At 36.1% G+C, this 22,189-nt stretch overlaps 1 protein-coding gene and 1 pseudogene across 1 annotated transcript; both read left to right on the plus strand.

Annotated features, from left to right (window-relative positions):
- Positions 1 to 2,552: 2,552 nt before the first annotated feature.
- LOC132152278 (protein SFI1 homolog) lies at positions 2,553 to 8,694 on the plus strand (annotated as a pseudogene).
- A 4,101-nt stretch (positions 8,695 to 12,795) lies between these two features.
- On the plus strand, positions 12,796 to 21,625 carry sxph (saxiphilin). The gene is made up of 17 exons (XM_059559370.1): positions 12,796 to 13,210; positions 13,884 to 14,047; positions 14,145 to 14,244; positions 14,382 to 14,561; positions 16,449 to 16,611; positions 16,699 to 16,763; positions 16,919 to 17,076; positions 17,380 to 17,566; positions 17,646 to 17,794; positions 18,301 to 18,391; positions 18,496 to 18,546; positions 18,628 to 18,810; positions 20,182 to 20,329; positions 20,460 to 20,542; positions 20,617 to 20,801; positions 20,882 to 21,068; positions 21,268 to 21,625. The coding sequence occupies exons 1-17, from the start codon at positions 13,153 to 13,155 to the stop codon at positions 21,309 to 21,311; spliced, it is 2,196 nt and encodes a 731-aa protein (XP_059415353.1). The 5' UTR covers positions 12,796 to 13,152; the 3' UTR covers positions 21,312 to 21,625.
- The last annotated feature ends 564 nt before the right edge of the window (positions 21,626 to 22,189 follow it).

A 22,189-nucleotide genomic window follows, 5' to 3' on the forward strand; every position in this document is an offset into this window, starting at 1 on the left:
AGGCAATCAACGTGGCCACCCATTGAAAATTATAGTCACGTGACAGGATTTAAACCTTTTTTTTTTTACATAATTTTGACTGTAGATAAAAATGTTTACCTGCTATTTATTCGATTAAATTATATTATGGACACGATGGATTCTGTTTTAATTTTATTGTCAACCACGTAGTACTTAATTTAATCCAACAGCATTTCAAAAAAGGAAAAATAAAAAAGGAATAATTACAAATTATTATAATATTAATAAGATTAAAACAGAATAAAATAAAACTGAACAATGAAAAAAAAAATATATATATATATGTATAGAAATCTCACAAACTGATATGTTGACCTTAACCTTGTCATGACTTCTTAAATAAACGAAAAAACGCAACTTAGACATCATATTAATTTCACAAAATGTTTTGTACAGTAAGGCATTAAAGATCAGTTCTAAACGCTGCATCAGTAATCACTAATTTAAAAATCAATGAACTACACCTGAATTAGTTTTAAATATCTGCATTAATATTACTGTAACACAGCTGCATTGTTATTAATTATAATATTAATGCTTTATCAAAATGTTCAAATTGCCCTTTTTTAGGGAAGGTCTTTTATTATGACATAATTTTACCGGAAGAAAATTTATTCAGCACAGCAGAGCAGCAGTTATGGTTTGTTGTTCAAGACATTTGGACGAATAACAACATCACAAGCCAGGTCAAGTCTCGTAATGTGTTCACTTTATGCACAAAGAAATACTGCAGTGGTACAGTGAGATATGTGACCTTTATTTAATGAAATTAGTATTTTCTTTTCAGATCTCATTATTGTAAGGTGGTCTTGAGGAAGACATTAGGGGCTTGGAAAGATGAGTGGTGGAATACAAGTAAGTAATGGACCTTAAATATAAGGGCAGATTTCCATTACACGTAAGCTAAGTCTCTTATTCTCAACATTGATTTGTCCAAAAATACAGTAAAAACTGTAATATTGTGAAACATTACATGTCTCTATTTTTATATATTTTAAAATGTAATTTATTCCTTTGAAGGCAAAGCTGAATTTTCAGCAGCTATTACTCCAGCCATCAGTGTCCCATGATCCTTCAGAAATCAATCTAATATGCTGATTTGTTGCACAAGAAACATTTTTTATTAGTCTCAATGTTTAAGATATTTTAGATTTAGTCCGAGAGCTCTCAGTCCCTCCATTGAAGCTGTGTGAACGGTCTACTGTCCATGTCTAGATAGGTAAGAAAAACATCATCAAAGTAGTCCATGTGACATCAGAGGGTCAGTTAGAATTTTTAGAAGCATCGAAAATACATTTTGGTCCAAAAATAGCAAAAACTACGACTTTATTCAGCATTGTCTTCTCTTCCGTATCTGTTGTGAGAGAGTTCAAAACAAAGCAGTTTGTCATATCTGGTTCGCGAACGAATCATTCGATGTAACCAGATCTTTTTGAACCAGTTCACCAAATCAAACTGAATCCTTTTAAACGGTTCGCGTCTCCAATACGCATTAATCCACAAATGACTTAAGCTGTTAACTTTTTTAATGTGGCTGACACTCCCTCCGAGCTCAAACAAACCAATATCCCGGAGTAATTCATGTACTCAAACAGTACACTGACTGAACTGATGTGAAGAGAGAACTGAAGATGAACACCGAACCGAGCCAGATAACGGCTCGTTCACATTCTTTCGATGCTTCAAAAAATTCTAACTAACCCTCTGATGTCACATGGACTACTTTGATGATGTTTTTCTTACCTTTCTGGACATGGACAGTATACCGTTCACACAGTGTCAATGGAGGGACTGTGAGCTCTCGGACTAAATCTAAAATATCTTAAACTGTGTTCCGAAGATAAACGAAGGTCTCACTGGTTTGGAACGACATGAGGGTGAGTTATTAATTACATAATTTTGATTATTGGGTGAACTAACCCTTTAAACTGTTCAGCACTGAATTGACAACAAATTCCAGCTGCAGTGTTGAACCGATTCCCCATTGAGAGTCTCAGCATCATCCTGTCTTCTCGTGCTTTTGTCTTACATGGACGACCAGCCTTTTTGTGGGACTTAAATTCATTAGTGTCTTTGTAAAGCTGCATTATTCTAGAAATCAAAGATTTAGAACGACTTCTCTTGCAATGACTGAAAGAATCATCCCTTTGGTAGTCTCAAGAAAGTTTTGGTGCTCAAGAAACATTTATTATTATTATTTTCAATGTTCTTAAACAGTTGTGCTGCTTAATTTTGCAGAAACCATGCTGAATAGAAACTTTGATGAATAGAAAGTTAAAATTTAACTGCTTTTATTTAGAATAAAAGCCTTTTATAACGTTATAAATGTCTTTACTGTCATTTTTGTTAAATTTGTATGCGTTGTTGCTGAGTAAAACTATAAAAATTTTACATTTATATAATATAAACAGTAGTTTATTAAATATAAAGATGCCTGGGTATCACAGTTGAGGCCTATTTTTGTGGCCTGTAAGTAAACCTCTAATTTGAAAAATGTATGTGTTGGTCATTAAAGGTTTAGACTGTGTGGAATGACACTTCAGCACAGGGATGTGGAGTATCATCAAGAAGATTTTGCTTTACAACACTGGGCTCACACTGTACAGAGCAGAGTATGAACGTGTGAATGAAACTGTGTATGATGAATTTGTGATCTCTAAAACTGCTATTCTTCACAGGCATGGCTGCACTGGAGAGACAGGATGAAACAAGCCTGTGTTCTGAAAGAGAAGGAGTCCAAAACTCATCGTTACTATTGTCTTCAGCTGTTAAGACATGTACTAGATGGATGGATAAGACACACAGAGTACAGACAGGCTAAAAACAGGAAAATAGGTGCCATTTATTTTATATTTATGAGATATACTACAGTTCAATTTATGTTTCAAATAAATGCTGTTCTTTTGAACTTTTTATTCATCAAAGAATCCTGAAAAAGAGATATATTATGGTTTGCACAAAAATATTAAGCAGCACAACTGTTTTCAACAGTAATAATAATATGTTTATTATGTTTATTAAACACCAGTCATATTTAAATTATTTCTGAAGGATCATGTGATACTGAAAACTGAAGTAATAGCAGATGAAAATTCAGCTTTGCAATCACAGGAATAAATTTCATTTTAAAATGTATTAAAATAGAAAAAAAGTAATTTTTGATCAAATAAATGCAGCTTTGATGAGCATACATTTTACCGTAAAAAAATCTTAATGACCCCAAACTTTTAATATGTAAGACTTTTTAATTGCTATAACTTGGGATACAGTGACAGACTGATCAGTCACAATTATGCATTTATTTTTTGCATTTTATGCAGTTCATATGTCTTCCTTGTTGCAGCTGTTGCTCAGGATGTATGGCGTGCTGTTGTGCTGGAGAAGTTTTGGTCTCAGTGGAACAATAGCCGCTTTTCCACTGTCGGGCCAGTGCGAGCCAGGGCTTAAAACTGGCCGGGTGGGGCTAATAGCCTCGGGCCAGTAGCACCGAGGCCAAAATAGCGCTACATTTCCACAGTCGGGCCTGAAGCTCCGCTGCGCTTCACTAAAACCCACCCTTTACACGCCTTTCAGAAACAATGTCACGATACCCCATTATTTCACCAACAAACAGAAGTTATCAGAAAACTAATAAGAAATAAATCACTGGAACTAGCGCGATCACAAAATGAACATGATGACAGTGGGCTTTTGTTTGCATGCTTTGTTAAATATTTAAATTCAAAAGCATTGATGTTATACTATATGAGATACATTGAGCTTAATGAATTAATTTATCAGGCTTAAAAATTTAAATATTTCTGCCTTTTATGGTGATTATAATCCACATCGGATCGGGTTATTTCAAACACTCGCTGCTGACTGAAAGTGAGTTTTGAGCTCAAGTTATTTTAAAAAGTTTTTAATGCTGGTGTTATAGCTGTTATCTTTCTGAAATGATCCACGGCGCTGACGCTCTCCAGACGCGGAGAAGCTCCTCCTTTGTTCATAACCACTCCTCTAGCCCCAGCTGGCCCGCTTGGCCCCGAGGAAGCCCCGACGAGGCACGATCAAGCCCAAAAGTGACAGTGGAAATGCGACTGGTCCTGGCACGCACTAGCTAGCCCGCTTTTAGCCCAACAGTGGAATCGCGGCTAATGTGCTGCAGTCCAGGATTGCTAAAAGAGACAGAGATCAGAGAGAAGACAAATTGGCCCAGCACGGCTCCCAGCGGCTGGCGTTCTCACACTGAAGAAACTGTATCTTTGCTTACACAGTTGAACAGATAGTTCCCATATACTTTTAAACTGGAAGAAGAAATGAAATATGTCAGTGAAAGCATGATGGTACCTAGTGCAGTTGTTTTCCTGAGCTGTCTTGTAGAAGTAAGTTTGTGCTCAAAGAAGGCTAAGAGTGAAAAGGCTGCCATGCATCACAGACATCTCTGTCTTCTGGTTAGTTGTGTACTTGTCTTTAAAAGTTATAATGTTTTAAAGTTTTATTATATAGCTTTTATATATATTCTGTTTTTTTTCTTGTTTAATTATGATGTCCCTGTATTTCTTCACAGCAGTTGGGTTTGAGAAGCCTTGCTTTAAACATCACTCAAAGCAAAACTCATCGTCTCAACAAGAATATTAGTGTCCAGCATCATCATCACACTGTATGAAAAACACAAATGCACATCAAAAACACAACTCATAGCAGGGCTGTTCTATTAGAGGGATAGTTCACCCAAAAATGAAATTTCTGTGATCAGTAACTTACCCTCAACTTACCTAAACTTGTATGACTGACTTTCTTTTGTTGAATATGAAAGAAAATTCATAAAAGAATGTGGGTAATTAAAAATATACTAGTACCTGTTGACTTCCATTGTATGGGATAAAAATGCTATAGAAGTCAGTGGGGACCAGAAACTGTTTGGTTACCCACATTCTTCAAAATATCTTTTAGTGTTAAGCAGAAGAAATACATTTTATACAGGCTTTGGAAAAACTTGAGGGTGAGTAAACGACAACGGGATATTATTTTTTGGTAAACTGTCCCTTTAACATATTAGTAAAAAATATGTTATTATTTTTTTAAATAAAAGAGTTCATTATACTATAAAAACTACTAAAAAAAACCATCCTCATCCTCAAAAGAGCTATTATTGTCACCTAGTCTATCAGTAATTATTATGAATGTTGTCTTTTTTTCTTTTTTTTCTATTTCAGTCATTGTTTTATGAATTTTGTGTAAAAAGTGTAAATGCCAGAAATGGATATTGACATTTTCAGTTGCTGGCAAGGTGTTGGAAAGGGTGGCAGTTGCGCTTGGATGATGCTGAGGACAGAAGCCTGGAGCCGCAAATGAGTTGTTGTTGCACAAGCCCAGCACAAGTTAGTCACATAAATGAGTTTAATATGTGCACTGCTGGTAAAACAGTCAGCTCGTGCCTTTTCATTTGAAGCATATCATATAGCTTTATATATTTTAGGTTGTTAATAAACATAAGTTGGTGAGACTTTTAAATGGTTTGCTCACAGAGCAAAGACAAATGCAGGTAGCCACCACACTCTCATTATCTTATAGGCCACCTGAAGTTAGTAGTGGACTGCACTTTTCCTCATTTTTGTCTTAAAAATGCTTCTAATATTTTATCAAACAATCTATGTAATTGTATTTACATAGGAGCTGGAACTACGCGCTGATGCCTGCTTTGCCCGACATATCTTCCCACAATATGTAAACATTTGGATGGAGTTTGCAGCACAACGCACAGAGAATCGAGAGCGGAAAGAGAGAGCTGAACAGCAGTAAAGGCAAGTTTCTGTGGCTAAAACAGTGTGTGCATGTCTGTGTTGTATTGTACTGAAAAATGTACATGTATTTGTCCTCTATTTAGGCAGCAGACTTGCTGTTGGGAATTTTTACACCTGGTGGAGAAACTTGGAGGACAGTGAAAATTTGGGACAGTGAGATATCTTTTTAAAGAAAATAATACTTACATTCAGCTAGGATGCATTAAATTGATCAAAAGTGACATGTGACGTTACCAAAAAAATCTATATCAAATAAATTCTGTTCTTTTGACCTTTCTTTTCATCAAAGAATCTCGAACACAAAATGTATCACAGTTTCAACAAAAATATTAAGCAGCATTTTCCACATTGAAAATGTTGCGAAATGTACCAAATCCACATATTAGAAAGATTTCCGAAGGACCATGTGACACTGAAGACTGAAGTAATGGCTGTTGAAAATTCAGCTTTGCATTCACAGGAATACATAACATTGTGAAATATATTAAAAAAAGAAAACACAACACAGCTTTTTTTAATTGAAATAATATTTCAGAATATTACTGTAATCTGAGTCTTTTTCATAGACTCTGTTGCATTCCGAGCACTTGTCTTGTGCCTGTGCCTGGTCTTAGTGGTACTGCGGTGCTGTACAGTGTATAGAGGAGAGATTCAAACAAGCAGCAGCTGACTCACTTTACAAACGCACTCTGCTACGCAAGGCCCTGAACCAGTGGAGAAACCTCGTCGCAAACATACAGACTAGGTGTGAATCAGATAATGGAAACTACAGAACTACTGAATAAGCCACAGAGAATTTTGATGACATTTGAGCTTTTTTTGTGTTTTGTTGATCAGTCAGAGACTTTTCGAGCATCAGAGGATCATTATGGACAGCGCTGTCTGAGAAGACCCATGGCAGACTGGCATAAGGTAAGAGTGGCATGACTCTATTTACTAAGAAAACCCCTGATGATGTTTTTTAAATCATATGTTGCTGATGTCGTTGTTATTATTGCTTTAAAATATTGTGAATCTAAGATAAGTGACTATGAGCTTGTATTACAGTACATGGATTACAAAAGACAGAAGAGCATGAAACTTGCACGTATGGAGAAACACTACAAAAGCAGATTGCTCAGACATTCTCTAGCTTGTTTTGACAGTATACAGTATATCTGAAATACTGCTATGTTATAGTAGTGTATTTCAGATTGTATAAAGCAAGATTATAGCTAAGAAAATGAATGAACTTATTGTTTGAACATGTATGTGTATAGTCATATCATTTGCAGACTCAACTGATCAGCCAAAATGTTGAGCGCCGTTACCAGGAACATCAGCAACACCTTGTCGGGTATTAATATGACCTATTAATTATCATTTTTTGTAGTGTTTATTTTAAGGTATGTGATCTATTCTGTACTTGTTTATTAATTTTTTTTCTACAGGAGAATATTCTGTTTATGGAGGATGAACGTGTCACAGTTGATGGAAGAGGGAGAGAAGGAAAACAGAGCAAAATGTTTTTCTCAAAAGCACCTTCTATCTCAGGTGCTTATATCAAAACAACTGCATAATAAGTAAAAAGTAACACCTATTATTTATAAGTGCAACTTTATAATTTTAGACTAAATAATACATATTTGAATTGTTTGATAGGTGTTTCTGGCATGGAGACAGAGAACCATACCTGCTCATCTTCACCATCACCAACAGGAGGAAGCCCTGAAACAAGCTCGAAGACACCTGGATATATGTACCTTGTTTATATAAATACCACTGTTATTAGTCTGTGAAATGATGAAATTATTCAGTGTTGTTTTTTCATGTCCAGGTGGCTTTGAGAAGATGGAAAGAGCGTAGCACAGAGGTAAGAGATGAGAGACTGGCCAATGAGAAGACCGGCAGACACTACAGCAGAACCCTGGCAAAAAGATCCCTCAACACATGGTCCAGTAATTTTCAGCATCACAAAACTTAGGTGTCTGTCCAAGTCTCCATATCTGTATACATTTCATAAAAGTCCATTCTTAATTATATATATAGAGAGAGAGAAAGAGAAATAATCTTTTGTAATTTCTTTTTTTAATTTTTTTTATTCACATGTATATGTGTATTTAGGTAATGAAAAAGAGAAGTATTGAGCTTCAGAGGTTGAGGATTTGTCAGCATTTTTTTTTCTGCTGGAGAACACAGGTAACTTACTATGCAGTAGTTGGAGAAGCTTACATTGCTTCATTTCCTTTTTTTTGAGCTGCAGCTACTTATGATTGGTTGTTACTGTCTCTTTGAAGTTTTTATACAGTATTTTGTGTCTGAGGTTTAATGTTTTTCGACATACAGCTGCAGAGCAGAAGAATAGAAGCAGAGCAAACTGAGACTGCCCTTTGGCATTGGTCCCTCAACTTCCAGGCCAAGGAATTGCCAGGTCATGCACCACTTATTACTGATAATTCAGGTTTCCTGCAACTTCATAATTTCATAGTTTGGTCTATATGTTTTCAGGTGTTTTGCATGTGGCGGTTCTGGATTGCAGAGTATAATGTATAACTAATATTGCCCAGCACAGCTATGAACAGGTGCTGTTACTATAGTTACTGTTTATTTGTTTTGTTTTGAGTTTTGGTCTGTAGAGTACAGGTTTGTTTATGCGATTGCAGTAATATCAAGCCATTTGTGTCACATACAGAGCTGTCGACACCTGCAGGAATTGGTAAGGCGCTGTGCCAAATGATGGAAGCAGCAGGCACTGTGCAAGCCTTTCAAGGGTAAAACAGACAGCCACCCCAAGAAGAGTGTGTCTTCTTTTCTGCCGGAAGACCACACCCCCATCACCACCCCCTGTCCAATCAGCAGCCAGGCGGCAGAGCAGAGGCAGAAAGATTCCATCATCAGTCAGCTGTGAGTAAACTCCTTTTTATTGCAGATATTAATTCAGATTTTATTTGTTTATATATATTTGTTGATTAAGTGGTTAATTGGATTAGGTTTTGTTGTCTTTGAATCTACTACAAGCTGCTATAATTGATTGTATAATTACTTAATTGTAAAACACAAAAAAAGTGTATGATACAACATCAAATTCAGTTTTAATTTTTAACATTTTATTCAAATTTTTAAAAACTTAGGGAAACTATTCTGCTTGATCGTCCTGTTCTGTTATCAGGTGGTCAGTTTGAGATTCTAGATTGCAACCGAGAGACCAGATGACCTGCTGCAGTCCCCATTCAAACCTCTGCCACATGACTTCAAGATCAGCAGGTGGATCCGCTAAACCTAAAGTCGCAATCATTTTTTTAATAACTATGTTCACATAATAATGAACATCTGCTTTTATTTATGGTGTTCCAGTAGTCAGAGGGTGTCTGTAAGAGAGACTTCTCCGTTACCCTCAGTCTGTTTGACCCACAACCCACCAGAGTCACCTGAAACCAAAGGTCCTCCTCTTTAAACCTGGTCCTCCTGAATATATCGCCAATCATGGCCAGGACATACTGCTTCCTCCATCTTCATTTACTGTCTCTTTAGCACATGGCAAGGTAAGCATCGATGCTGCTAGAACACTTGTTTAAATGCTTTTGTATAATGTTACTTTTATAATTTTTTCCACTGGCAGTTCCTATTTATTCGGTTACTTACTGGTGTTTTTGTTTAGTAGCTTCATATTCTGGCTTAAATGTGAATTGCCAATTCTTTATTTGAATAAGCTAATCGTTCCCTAAAGACTGTTCTATTGTATGAATTATGCACTTTTCTTTTTTTACAGCAAAAAAGCTTAAAAGATCAGGAGCTCCCACTGCATTCTACGCATTTCACTTCCAACCCTCTCCTAATACAAGGTAAAAACAAGTAGTCTTTCATAATATGAAGAAGGGCTGGAAGATAAAATGATAATGATAATCATTGTGACATAATTTTTCTTGATAAAATGATTACAACAAGAGTTTGGTAAATGTTAGATATAATGTTTCATATAAAGCAGAAAAGTGATTATATCATTTATAAAAATGTTTTATGTTATTAATGTAGACATTAAATGTATTAAAGGAGACAGTATTTAACAATCGGAATAATTTAATTTCACTATATAAAAATGAGTTTGTTACAATTATATACAAATGTTACTGTTTTTCATTATGAATGTAAATTTACATTTGCATCCTAAATCAAGCTATTACTACTGTCAACTCAGAATGTAATATTATTAATATTGCAGCCCGTTCTACAAACAGTGCTGAAGATACGAGTCATCAAAGTCAGGCAACACAAACCTGCTCATGATTTGAAAGAATATCACTCATTAGAGAATGCAGAAACTAAGAAATTAATTATTCTATTAAGATATTTATTTTGTTAAGGAAAATTAAATTCAAAATCGTGAAGTGTTTGTCATGTTCTAATGACTAAGAGTAGTTCAAAACAACAGTTAACGGTCTGGTTCCAACTTTCACTTAAGAGCAAAAATCTGCCTTTAAGCTTCAAAGAATTAAAAATTATCGATATTGACTGATTAGAATTTTTTTTGGGAGAGAATTTGAAGAGAGCTTTATTTTAAGTCTGAGGTTCAGTAACATATTGAAAGACCATTTATGCTTATTATTTGTCCGGTAGGTGTGTATGAGAGAAGACCTGAGGAGAATGAGGAAGATGAAACTGTAGATGTGGAGCAAACTGAAAATCTCACATAAGAACTACTAGATATTAGACTGGAAATGCAACGATACCAGCAAGACAGAAAACATCTACAGTAAGTAAATCTGGCTTTGACTAGGATGAATTAACCGCATTTAGAATTTAGTATAAAATAAATTACTATATTAATTTATTTTTATGGAAATCAGATATAACAACTAAATTCAGTCTTCAGTCCATATATAGTGATTTATATAAAGCATATAACAGACATCTAAAGTGATCCTGGAGCTGTTTTGAAGAAATGTGATTGATCCTCCAGCTGTAGTTTGACTAAGTCATCATATTAAAGTGGTTATTTATTCTAGCAAACACAAAGGAAACTTGGCCTTTGTTGTTAATAGTTGTTTCTGCTTTGTTTGAGAAACTAATGAGGAGAAAATACTTGGATTCTGCACATGTTAGATGTTAGAGGGGTTGTTTTGCATTTCCATTTTGTGATCTAACAAAAGGGGTTTAACAAATATCTTCAGCTTCATATAAAAAAATATTGCACCTACTGAGATGTCTTCACTAATAAAGTGAAAACCAGTTTGTGTGTGTGTGCGTGCGTGCGTCTGTGTGTGTGTTTAGGACATGGCGTAAGATTCAAAAGGTCTTGTGTAACTGGCTGGAAACAACAGGCATTGAGGGAGAAACTGAGGAACGAGAAAGCATTTTAAAGGAGTTAAGTGAGGTATCCAATCTTTCTTTTTCTCTCCTACAAACAATCATACAGGTATTCATGTCTTTAAATGTATAGTAAAAAATTCAGAAATAACAGTACAAGGAAACATTCTTGGTTGCTCAAGCTACACTATCACACAGAGAACACTGGTGGTTTACATTTAACGCGCATATTTTTAGAGAATTGACGTAAACATAAATCTCAGATGCTCAAAAACAGCTGTGTGTAGTGCCACTAGATAAAGCTTAGAGACTGCATAAAACCTTGCTTTTGCTATATGCCATATTGGAAATATTATAATACGAATTGTTATAGACATTCTTAAGATCTAATGTTATTATGTTAGTCATTTGAGTAGCTTAAATTTAGAATTTGTCATTACACCCGTAGAGGTATAATGTATTTTGTGTGGTGTTTATGTATTTAAGACTGTTGGTTTAAAAAAATAAAAATAAATAACATATATATATTTTATTTATTTAAATTTTAGTACAGTGAACTCATTGTCATGTTCAAGAAACCAATTTGAAATGATTCGAGCTTTGTGACATGGTGCATTATCCTGCTGGAAGTAGCCATCAGAGGATGGGTACATGGTGGTCATAAAGGGATGGACATGGTCAGAAACATTGCTCAGGTAGGCCATGGCATTTAAACGATGCCCAATTTGCACTAAGGGGACTAAAGTGTGCCAAGAAAACATCCCCCACACCATTACACCACTACCACCAGCCTGCACAGTGGTAACAAGGCATGATGGATCCATGTTTTCATTCTGTTTACGCCAAATTCTGACTCTACCATCATTTTTCCAGTCTTCAACTGTCCAATTTTGGTGAGCTCGTGCAAATTGTAGCCTCTTTTTCCTATTTGTAATGGAGATGAGTGGTACCCGGTGGGGTCTTCTGCTGTTGTAGCCCATCCGCCTCAAGGTTGTGCGTGTTGTGGCTTCACAAATGCTTTGCTGCATACCTCGGTTGTAACGAGTGGTTATTTCAGTCAAAGTTCCTCTTCTATCAGCTTGAATCAGTCGGCCCATTCTCCTCTGACCTCTAGAATCAACAAGGCATTTTCACCCACAGGACTGCCACATACTGGATGTTTTTCCCTTTTCACACCATTCTTTGTAAACCCTAGAAATGGTTGTGCATGAAAATCCCAGTAACTGAGCAGATTGTGAAATAATTTCTTTGCAGCTTGAGTTTCGCATTTCTTCTCTATCTTTGAGATTAAACAAACAGAATCCCCACCATGATTCGCCATGCTGCCAGAGTTAACACCATCCAGAGCCAACTACTATCCTCCAATGTTAATGTAAAAACACCCACAAAGTATGGAATATAAAGCCAACTTTATGCCAGAAACAGTTTCAGATGAAACAGTATTTTTGGAACCCTTGGGGGAAAAGATAAATTGTGTGACAAAAAAAAACTGTTTTATTTCAGTTATTTATTCAAAGACACTGTTGTAAATATGTATTCAATTTTTAATAAAGCATTAAATCCCATGTTTTGTTGTCTTGAAATTCCTTATTTATCTTGACATGCTAAAAACTGGGTAGCCTACCTGAGTCAAATTTTTGTTGGTTTTGCATGACGTTGGAATGTTGGATCTCAAACTTGGAATCATCTTTTGGACGTTCGCATGGACTGCGTTGCTGCTTCAGTGGAGAAAGTCCAGTTGCATTTAATACGAACACAATTCCGAACAAAACGCGCTTTCTGGAAATGCCATACTACGCCAAGCAAGGAAGGATACTTGGACGATAGTGTTCCACGTGACATAAGTTCGAGTGTAATATTTTCCATATGAGCGCATTTATTATAAGAACTATTCGCTTTGAAAACAACCGCTTGCCCAGAACAGGGGTTTTTTTTTCAGACTGACGCAAACCTAGACAGTGAGATCTTCGGTGGGCGATTTGCCCCTTTCACTGAAACGTCTCTGCAGGACTCTATGTAGACAGTTACTGTGATTCATTTTCCCGGAGCAGATTCTGATACTATGATGAAGCGAGTGAGAGTAATTGTTATCTTATTGCTGTGCTCCATCACCAGCTGGGGTAAGTGCGCGTCCCGTTTGCTAAAACGAACCTAACATAAGATGCCAATTTAACGCTTGCCTTTTCCAGTTGTATTCTTTGCATGCATTTCATCATACTAAGCTATTTACTTTTTCATAGTTTAGAAAGTGAAAATGGTTTTTAAAAATATGTTCTGGGGATAAACATACAAATTTGGTGAAGAAAAAGTTGTTGGACCTCTGCCAAAATTTTCATTAGCATTGAATGCAATGTGGCGCACACATTTTTATTTTATTTTTCTACAAGACAAAGTTAGTAGGGACTGTGTTATAAAACTAGTCTACATTTTAAAATTTAGAAAATTATTAGTGTGTATCAGATTGTCAATAATTGTAAAAGAGGGGTATACATATAAAAAAAATTCTATACGCACCTTAACTTACAGAACTTAATTTTTGCGATATTTATGACGTATAAAACAGTAGTATGCCTTAACTACGTAAGTGATGTCGACCATGCGATTTTTATGGGTTGGAATTTTTTATTTGTATTTCAAAATAAATACAGATGTGTTTGTGACATAAAACACAATTTGACAAAATTTGGTCTCACAAAAAAATAAATACTTTTTTTTTTTTTTTGTAAAACCTATGTTATTTGTGACCTATTAAGCAGTGTTTGTTTAGTGTTTGCCTGTCTTATCTGCCTGCAGGTAAGAAGATGCGGTGGTGTACAGTCTCCGAGCCGGAGCAGAAGAAGTGTGCTGAGCTGGCCAAAGCTCTGGTCGCTGTCCTTCCACCTGCGGCTGTCACTGCATTCGGCCGTCTCTCATGTGTGAAAGCTTATGGCACTGTGGACTGCATTAATAAGATACGGGTGGGTTACATATGATATTGCACAAGCTAAAATCTGTTTCAAATCAACCCCTGGGACATAAAAGTAGATGCTTTATGTTCTGCTATCCTCTCGTCAGGATAATAAAGCTGACCTTGTGACTCTGGATGCTGGAGAGGTGTACTCTGCAGTAAAACAGTTTGGACTCACAGTAGTTGCAAAGGAGATCTACAGAGATGGTATCATAAAAAAAAAAACATAGTTTCAGTTCTTGCTCTATATTAATGCTTTCTTGTAGGTCATATGCCTCACACTTTGCAAGCAGTAACATGTAAATATGTTCCTTTTTCAATTTGTCTTCCCCCTCATTTCATAGGAGGATGTATTCTTGCAGTTGCTGTGGTGAGGAACAACAGTACTTTAGATATGCGCTCTTTGAAGGGCAGTAGGAGTTGTCATAGTGGAGCTCGCTGGACTGCAGGTTGGAGTCTCCCCTTGGGACATCTCCTTTCTCGAAACCTCCTGCCCTGGGCAGAGGATGAACCCCTCAGTCAGGGTAAGACAACCAGTCACAAATTATATATGAACTGTGGTAGTGTTAACTAAAACTAATACTATTAAACATGAAAAATGCACTTAAAAAAATTTATTTGATTTTAAATGAGAAAACTTGCCTTGATGAGTATTACAATTACTGGAACCAAAAAAAAAACTAAAAACAAATGTGCATAACATAATTAATCAAACTTAAAACAATAGCTCTACCAAAAATTTTTTAAAAATCTGAAAATGTACCCTCAGGCCATTCAAGATGTACAGTGGAGGTCTAGATTAGAGAACAGTGGAGAAAATGAGTAGGAATTGTAGAGGCCCTTGCTTTGAATGACTTCAGCACATCTGCAGCCGCAGGACATCTCTAGTTTCTCACACTGCGCTGATGGGATATTGGTCTACTCTTCTTCCTGTCATTTCAGTAATTGTAGTGGGTTTCCTAGTCATAACTTTGTCATCAAGGATTTTTCAGTGAATTTAAGTTTGGTTTAGATCAGGACGGCCATTTCATCCTTTCAGTGTTTTCATCTTCAAAGAACTGCTTTATTCTTTCTGCAGTGTGGCTGGGACATTGTCTTGCATGATTGCAAAATGCAGGCTGATTGGGAGATGCTTGCAGGAAAGGAACTGCATGTTGCTGAAGGAGGTTCAGATAAACATTTGCACTCACCTGCCATGTATCTGTATAAGAGGCCCAACTCCTTCTGAACAAAGCATAAGACTTCCTCCTCCAGCTTCAATGACTTCTTTATACACTCAAGGTTCAATCTTTCCCTAGTCTGACTCTGAACATAATGTTTCCTATCTGACCCAAATTAATTAAACTTGCTCTCATCACTAAGGTGAACTTTGATCCCGTTCTCCTCTCTCCACACTACATTTTCCTCAGTAAAGGTTAGTCAAGCTTTGATTCTCTCTACTGATGAGAGGCTTGTTCACTGCTGAGTGCATTTTCAGTCTGACTTCTCTTTAACGTGCCGAGACAGATCCTTATCCTTTTCAGCAAACAATTCCAGCTGCATTGTTGAACCGATTCCCCATTGATAGTCTCAGCATTATCCTGTCTTCTCGTGCTTTTGTCTTCCATGGACCCCGATTTTGGGGGTGATTGAATTAGTGTAATTGTAAATCTGCAATATTCTAGAAATCACAGATTTGGAACGCTTCCTGCTGCAAGGGTTCAGTCACCTTAGAACGTCCCACCATCTTGTGATCTCAGCGAAAATCAGAGGAATGCTGCTAATTAAATAGGGTTTGTCATGTAATTTAGGAAGTTAGCACAAGGTGCCAGATAAACGCCAGTAATTTGGAAGTATCTAATAGTGTTTATTAATTTTGATCAGTTTTATTTCCTTCTATTCCTGTTAGGATAATTTCAAATAAATCCTTGAAATTTAGGAAATTGTAGGTTATTCCCTAATTTAGATTTCCACTGTATGTTTCTGGTTCTTCATCAATTTGGAGAAATTTAGCATTACATCACTTGCTCACCAATGGATCCTCTTCAGTGAATAGATGCTGTCAGAATGAGAGTCACAATATTAATCCACATGACTCTAGTCCAATTTTCCTTTTTGTGTCAACTATTCCTTTTAACAAAAATATAAATATTTCAAAATATTAATAAGTACTATATTAGTATATACATAATATTAAAACAACACCCTATACAACAGTTTCTAAAGGATTCATGTAGAAAATGTTGATGGAATGAAATTAGGTAGAAGTAATTTCCCAGATTTTTGTTTTTGTTGTTGTTTGTATTTCCTGTCACTTGGTAATCCGGATCATAGAATAGAAAATATTCCGTCATGATCTCTCAAAGCAAACAAAGTTTTCAAAAATATGCATGTATGTATTCCTACTGCTAATATTTTGACTATTTTGTCAGCGGTTAGTACTTTCTTCAATGCCAGCTGTGTGCCTGGAGCATCTTCAATGGCAACCAGCCTTTGTTCCTTGTGCCAGGGTCAGAGGTCATACATTCGTCAGAAAAATTTCCATTGTGAAACATCTCACAGTGAACCATTCTACCACAACCAAGGAGCGCTCAGGTTAAAATAATCTTATTTACACCTGTATCAATGAATCCCTGCCCGGTTACCTGGAGGGTCTTACAGTATCCATTCTTTTTCTCGTAGATGTTTACAGTCACGGGCAGGTGATGTAGCCTTTGTGGATCACACAGCTCTGGACAGCATAGATGGTTAACACTATAATGCACTCTTGCAAAAACATTTATGCTTTTAAAGTGTGGATGAACTAATGATTAAATCCTATATGTGATTAACAGTTTTTTCCTCTCAGGAATCAAATTTCAGTTTGATCCTGGCTTATAGTTGTTGTTTTTTTCTTAAACAGAAAGTGAGAAAGATGAGTTCAGACTGTTATGTATAGATGGAACTCATGCTCCCCTCAGCGGTTTTAGAAATTGTAATCTTGGACGAGGCCCTGGAGGGGGTGTGGTCACACGAATGAACATCCGTAAAATTGCTCGGAAGTTCTTGGTCACTGCTCAGGTATGTTTTAGAACTCATTCAACCAGAAATCTCTTTTTGTTTACCTTCTGAACAAAGAGACATCATTTAGTCACCCTCATGTTGTACAAAAGCTGTATATGTTTTTTTTATTTTTGTTTGAACCATTCCTTCAACGAATGGAATGATGGTCCTGTCAGGCTCAAGTTGGTCCCTGCAGATGTCCCTTAGTAATGTCATTGGTGTCTTAGCAGAAAGTACTGATAGGATTTCAGGATCTTATAAGAGAAAAAAATCTTTTTTTTTTTTTTTTTTTTTTTTTTTTGTGTGTGTTTTCTTTTGAAGATGTTATTTGGTTTGAGGGGAAGGGAGCGTCAGCGCTTCCAGCTGTTTGAATCAGCATCCTACAGTGGGAGTGACCTTGTCTTCAAAGATGTGACGGAGAAATTATCAGTTCTGATGGAAGACATGGATGTGAGCCAGGTTCTGGGACTGGACTATGTGGCCTTGCTTAAGGGCCTTGGACATGAAGGTAAAAGATTGCTTTCCATCTGAACCTATTAATCTTGGTAATAAAAAACATAGACTTTAATGTGAGTGTGTGTGGTTAGGCAGCTCACTGGAGGACAGTGTGGTGAGGTGGTGCTGTATAAGTCATGCTGAACAGAAGAAATGTGAGCAGTGGGCTCTGAGCATAAAATCAGATCCTCTGGTGTGTGTGAAAGCCTCCTCTATGAGTGACTGCATTGAGAAGATCAAGGTCCCGTAAGACATATTTTCAGCACTTGTGATTTATGTTTAAGCAAACATCTACATATTTTATTTTATTTTATATTTTATAAACAAATGCAAAGTACAGTTTCATCACAAAAAAATATTTTATGGCCTAAACATGAAATATTCTAAAAAGAACTTTAGAGAACACTTACAGATACCTCAAAATTATTGGCTTTAATCTGGCACCTGGTGCTAATTTCCTTAATTATACGACAACCCCTATTTCACTAGCAGCAGATATTATACATATTCTCTGTTTTGCTTTAATGTATTATTATTATTTTTTTTTTTAGTTCTAGTAATTATAGTACTTAATTTTATTTCATTTCAATTAGGTGCTAAGGCAACATTTCAAATTTTTGTAATTAATTTTTTTTCTCAAATATTTTTTAAGTTAATGGAAATGATTTTTAGTTTTAGTTAATACCAACAATGGTGATTCTTCTTTGCATCAGTGCCTAGAACAGAATGTATTGTTCATTTTCACAGCGGGATGAGGTGGATGCTGTGTCTCTGGATGCCACTCACGCATTCATAGCTGGGAAATGTGGCCTTGTCCCTGTTGTGACTGAATATTACGGTATGTAAAACATCTAACATCCTAATGTACCATGACATACTCATATCTTCACATTCTTCTCACCTTCTTTTGATTTTCTCTTTGCTGGTTCATTTAAAATTTAGGAGAGAAATGTGAGAATCCTGAAGGAATTGGAGGCCATTTTGAAAGTGATGGTAATAAAGGGCTGAAATCAGCTTAGCATAAATGATGCATCTCTACATACGTCTTTTACACACTTTTTTTTATCTTTGCAGAATTACCATCAGTGTATGGTGTGGCAGTTGTACGTCGGACAAGTAGGAGTTTATATTTCGGAAGTCTGGGTGGCAGACGCTCCTGCCATGGTCACATGTACAGCCCTGCTGGCTGGGTTTTACCTTCAAGACACACGCTCAGCACAGAGCACAACAGCAGCGCCGCATGTCAGCCGAATAATGGTACTCCATGTTCTTCTCTATTACTTGGTATCTTTATCAAATAATCTTTATCAAATAAACAAAGTTTGAATATAATATACTAGTTAACTTTAATGCAGGGTTTCAGAATGGTGTCTGTTTGCTTTAATGTCGTGTAACTGGTGTCAAAGAACCATAACAAAATGACTGTGTTGTTAAATTATTTTAAAAAATAATTAAATCTCACTGGGTTACTTTAAGTAAATAGTTTACATCTATGCATCTATTTCAGCTGACCAAAAAGTCTGGGAACCCATCATTTAAAGAAATAGTTCAACAAAAAATTATATTTGCTGAAAATTTACTCACCCCCAGCCATTCAAGATGCAGATGAGTTTGTTTATTCATTGCAACAAATTAGGAGAAATTTAGCATTACATCAATTGCCCACCAGTGAATCCTTTGCAGTGAATGGGTGCCGTCAGAATCAATTGATCAAAACAGTTGATGAAAACATCACATTAATCAACAAGTAATCCACACGACTACAGTTCATCAGTTAAAGGGTTAGTTCACCCAGATAGCAAAATTATGTAATTAATAACTCACCCTCATGTTGTTTCAAACCCGTAAGACCTTTTGGATCTTTGGAACACAGTTTAAGATATTTTAGATTTAGTCCGAGAGCTCTCAGTCCCTCCATTGAAGCTGTGTGTACGCTATACTGTCCATGTCCAGAAAGGTAAGAAAAACATCATCAAAGTAGTCCATGAGACATCAGAGGGTCAGTTAGAATTTTTTGAAGCATCGAAAATACATTTTGGTCCAAAAATAGCAAAAAAGACGACTTTATTCAGTATTGTCTTCTCTTCTGTGTCTGTTGTGAGAGAGAGTTCAAAACAAAGCAGCTGGATATCCGGTTCGCGAACGAATCATTCAGTTCACCGAATTGAACTGAATCGTTTTAAATGGTTCGCATCTCTAATACGCATTAATCCACAAATTACTTAAGCTGTTAACTTTTTTAATGTGGCTGACACTCCCTCTGAGTTCAAACAAACCAATATCCCGGAGTAATGCATGCACTCAAACAGTACACTGACTGAACTGCTGTGAAAAGAGAACTGAAGATGAACACCGAGCCGAGCCTGCATGTTTGTAATGAACAAATCCATCATTAAGATGTTTTCAACTTCAAACCATTAGTCCACTATCCACAATGAAAAAGTCATCAATACTGAATCAGGAGAGACATGCACATATCAAGCATCTTTTACAAGTAACAAATATGTTGGTGAATTTTGATGTGAGAGGACAACATGAAATGGTGCTTTAAAGTTATAATATCATCTGCATCTTGTGTGTAAGTTTTTTGGTGGACAATTCCCTTAATGTAACCCACTCTGTTTTCAGTGTACACTGAGGTGTTTTGGAAAGGTTGTTTGCCAGGAGGTAAAGGCAGTCTGTGTAAGGTGTGTATGGGTGGGACTGAGGAAGCTGCCACCAAACGGTGTGCTGACAACCATAATGAGCGTTACTACGGCAATATGGGTGCATTAAGGTGAGGAATTGCTGTTGTGAACAGTTCAAATAAAACAATATTTGAACTATATGTCTTATCTCCTACTACTAATGTACTATAGTGCAAACCATGCAGCTTTGCAGGCTTTAAAATGGCTTTTACTTTACAGGTGCTTGGTTGGAGACCCCAGTGGAAAGAGCTTCGGAGACGTGGCCTTCATGGAACACCACAATCTGGAGAGAAACATTGAACGTAAGATGTAAACGCTGAGAAATGTCATTGGTATGAATCTCATTGGTAATATGTGTGATGTGTTTGATGGACAGGTCTAAACACCAGTGGATGGGCAGAGGGTTGGCTTACTTGGGACTTTGAGTTACTCTGCGGAGATGGCAGCCGGGCTCCTCTGACGGCGTGGAAGACCTGTAACTTAGGGGCAGTCCCTCCAAATATTGTTATGACACGTCCTGTTCTTATAGCTCGCATTTATGACCTTTTAATGAAGTCACAGGTCTGCACACTGAAGTGATTATCATTTGATTGAGTTAAGAGACTTTTGGAATCCAAAACCTGATGTGTTTTGTGCTATAGGAAACCATAGCAGCTCGTCCAGATTCTGGGTTCCAACTGTTTGAGTCTCAGCAGTACGGAGAGAGTGACCTGCTCTTTAAAGATGCTACAAAGTGTCTTGTTCACACCAGTCACATGGACTACCACACCATACTGGGAGAAGAGTTCTATTCACAGACTGAGAGCATCTTCAACTGTACACACTCAAGTGAGAATAAATGGAAACAAATTATTATTATATATGCACACCAATAAATTTGTATATATTTAACCATTGAACTTTAAAAAAGTTTGATTATAAAAAAAAGCAAATAAGTACAATCAGTCTCTGATAATTAAAGCATTTTTTAATTTGGGCAATTGTTTTTAATGAATTCTTGATGAATTTCTTTTTTTTTTTTTGACAGACATCTTACAGTTCTGCAATCAAGATGTGTGCAGCATATTCTAAACATCTATGAAACAAACTTTTTGACAGTGTTAAAGCAGCATGAGCCATGCTATATATGGTTTATTTTGTATCATCACTGACATACAATAAAGTACTCTATTAATATTTATCATATATATATCTGTGAGTGCAATACTGGAGAGTTTATAGGTTTTATCACAGCTGGAAATGTTTCAACGTGCCAAAACAGGAGGACATTAACTAAACTACATTTACCATCATGCACCTGTGTAACAACACGGAAGTTCTTGTTTAGATGACGGCTACAGCTACTGTACTAATGTTTGCGAAATACTTTTGGTGTCAAGGATTTTATTAATACAGGAGCTGTGTGGTCTGAAATATTTGTTAAAAGTATAGGCATAATGTCCATGCTATGTTTATTAGTGTCCTAACTTACTTGTGCATTTCAATCAAGTTATACAATGAGTATTAAGTGAGCAACATTATTTATATTCCACCTACTGACATCACAAACTTCAATTAACTGACATGACTTTTTTATGTTTATAACGTTATAATTGACTATGATCCGGATACCATTAAATATATTGCACAAGATTTATGTTCAGGAATGTTATGATATAATACATACCATACACCGTTTTTATGTTGCACTTAAAGGTTTATATGATGCCATAGTCGGATATGAATGCTATTTACAAGCCAATATTTTTGATCAAAAGATGGATGCATATATATTTAAGTTATAATATATATATATATATATATATATATATATATATATATATATATATATATACAGGTGCTGGTCATATAATTAGAATATCATCAAAAAATTTAACTAATTCCATTCAAAAGTGAAACTTGTATGTTATATTCATTCATTACACACAGACTGATATATTTCAAACGTT

This window comes from Carassius carassius, chromosome 10 (assembly GCF_963082965.1).
Source record: "Carassius carassius chromosome 10, fCarCar2.1, whole genome shotgun sequence".
NCBI lineage: Eukaryota > Metazoa > Chordata > Actinopteri > Cypriniformes > Cyprinidae > Carassius > Carassius carassius.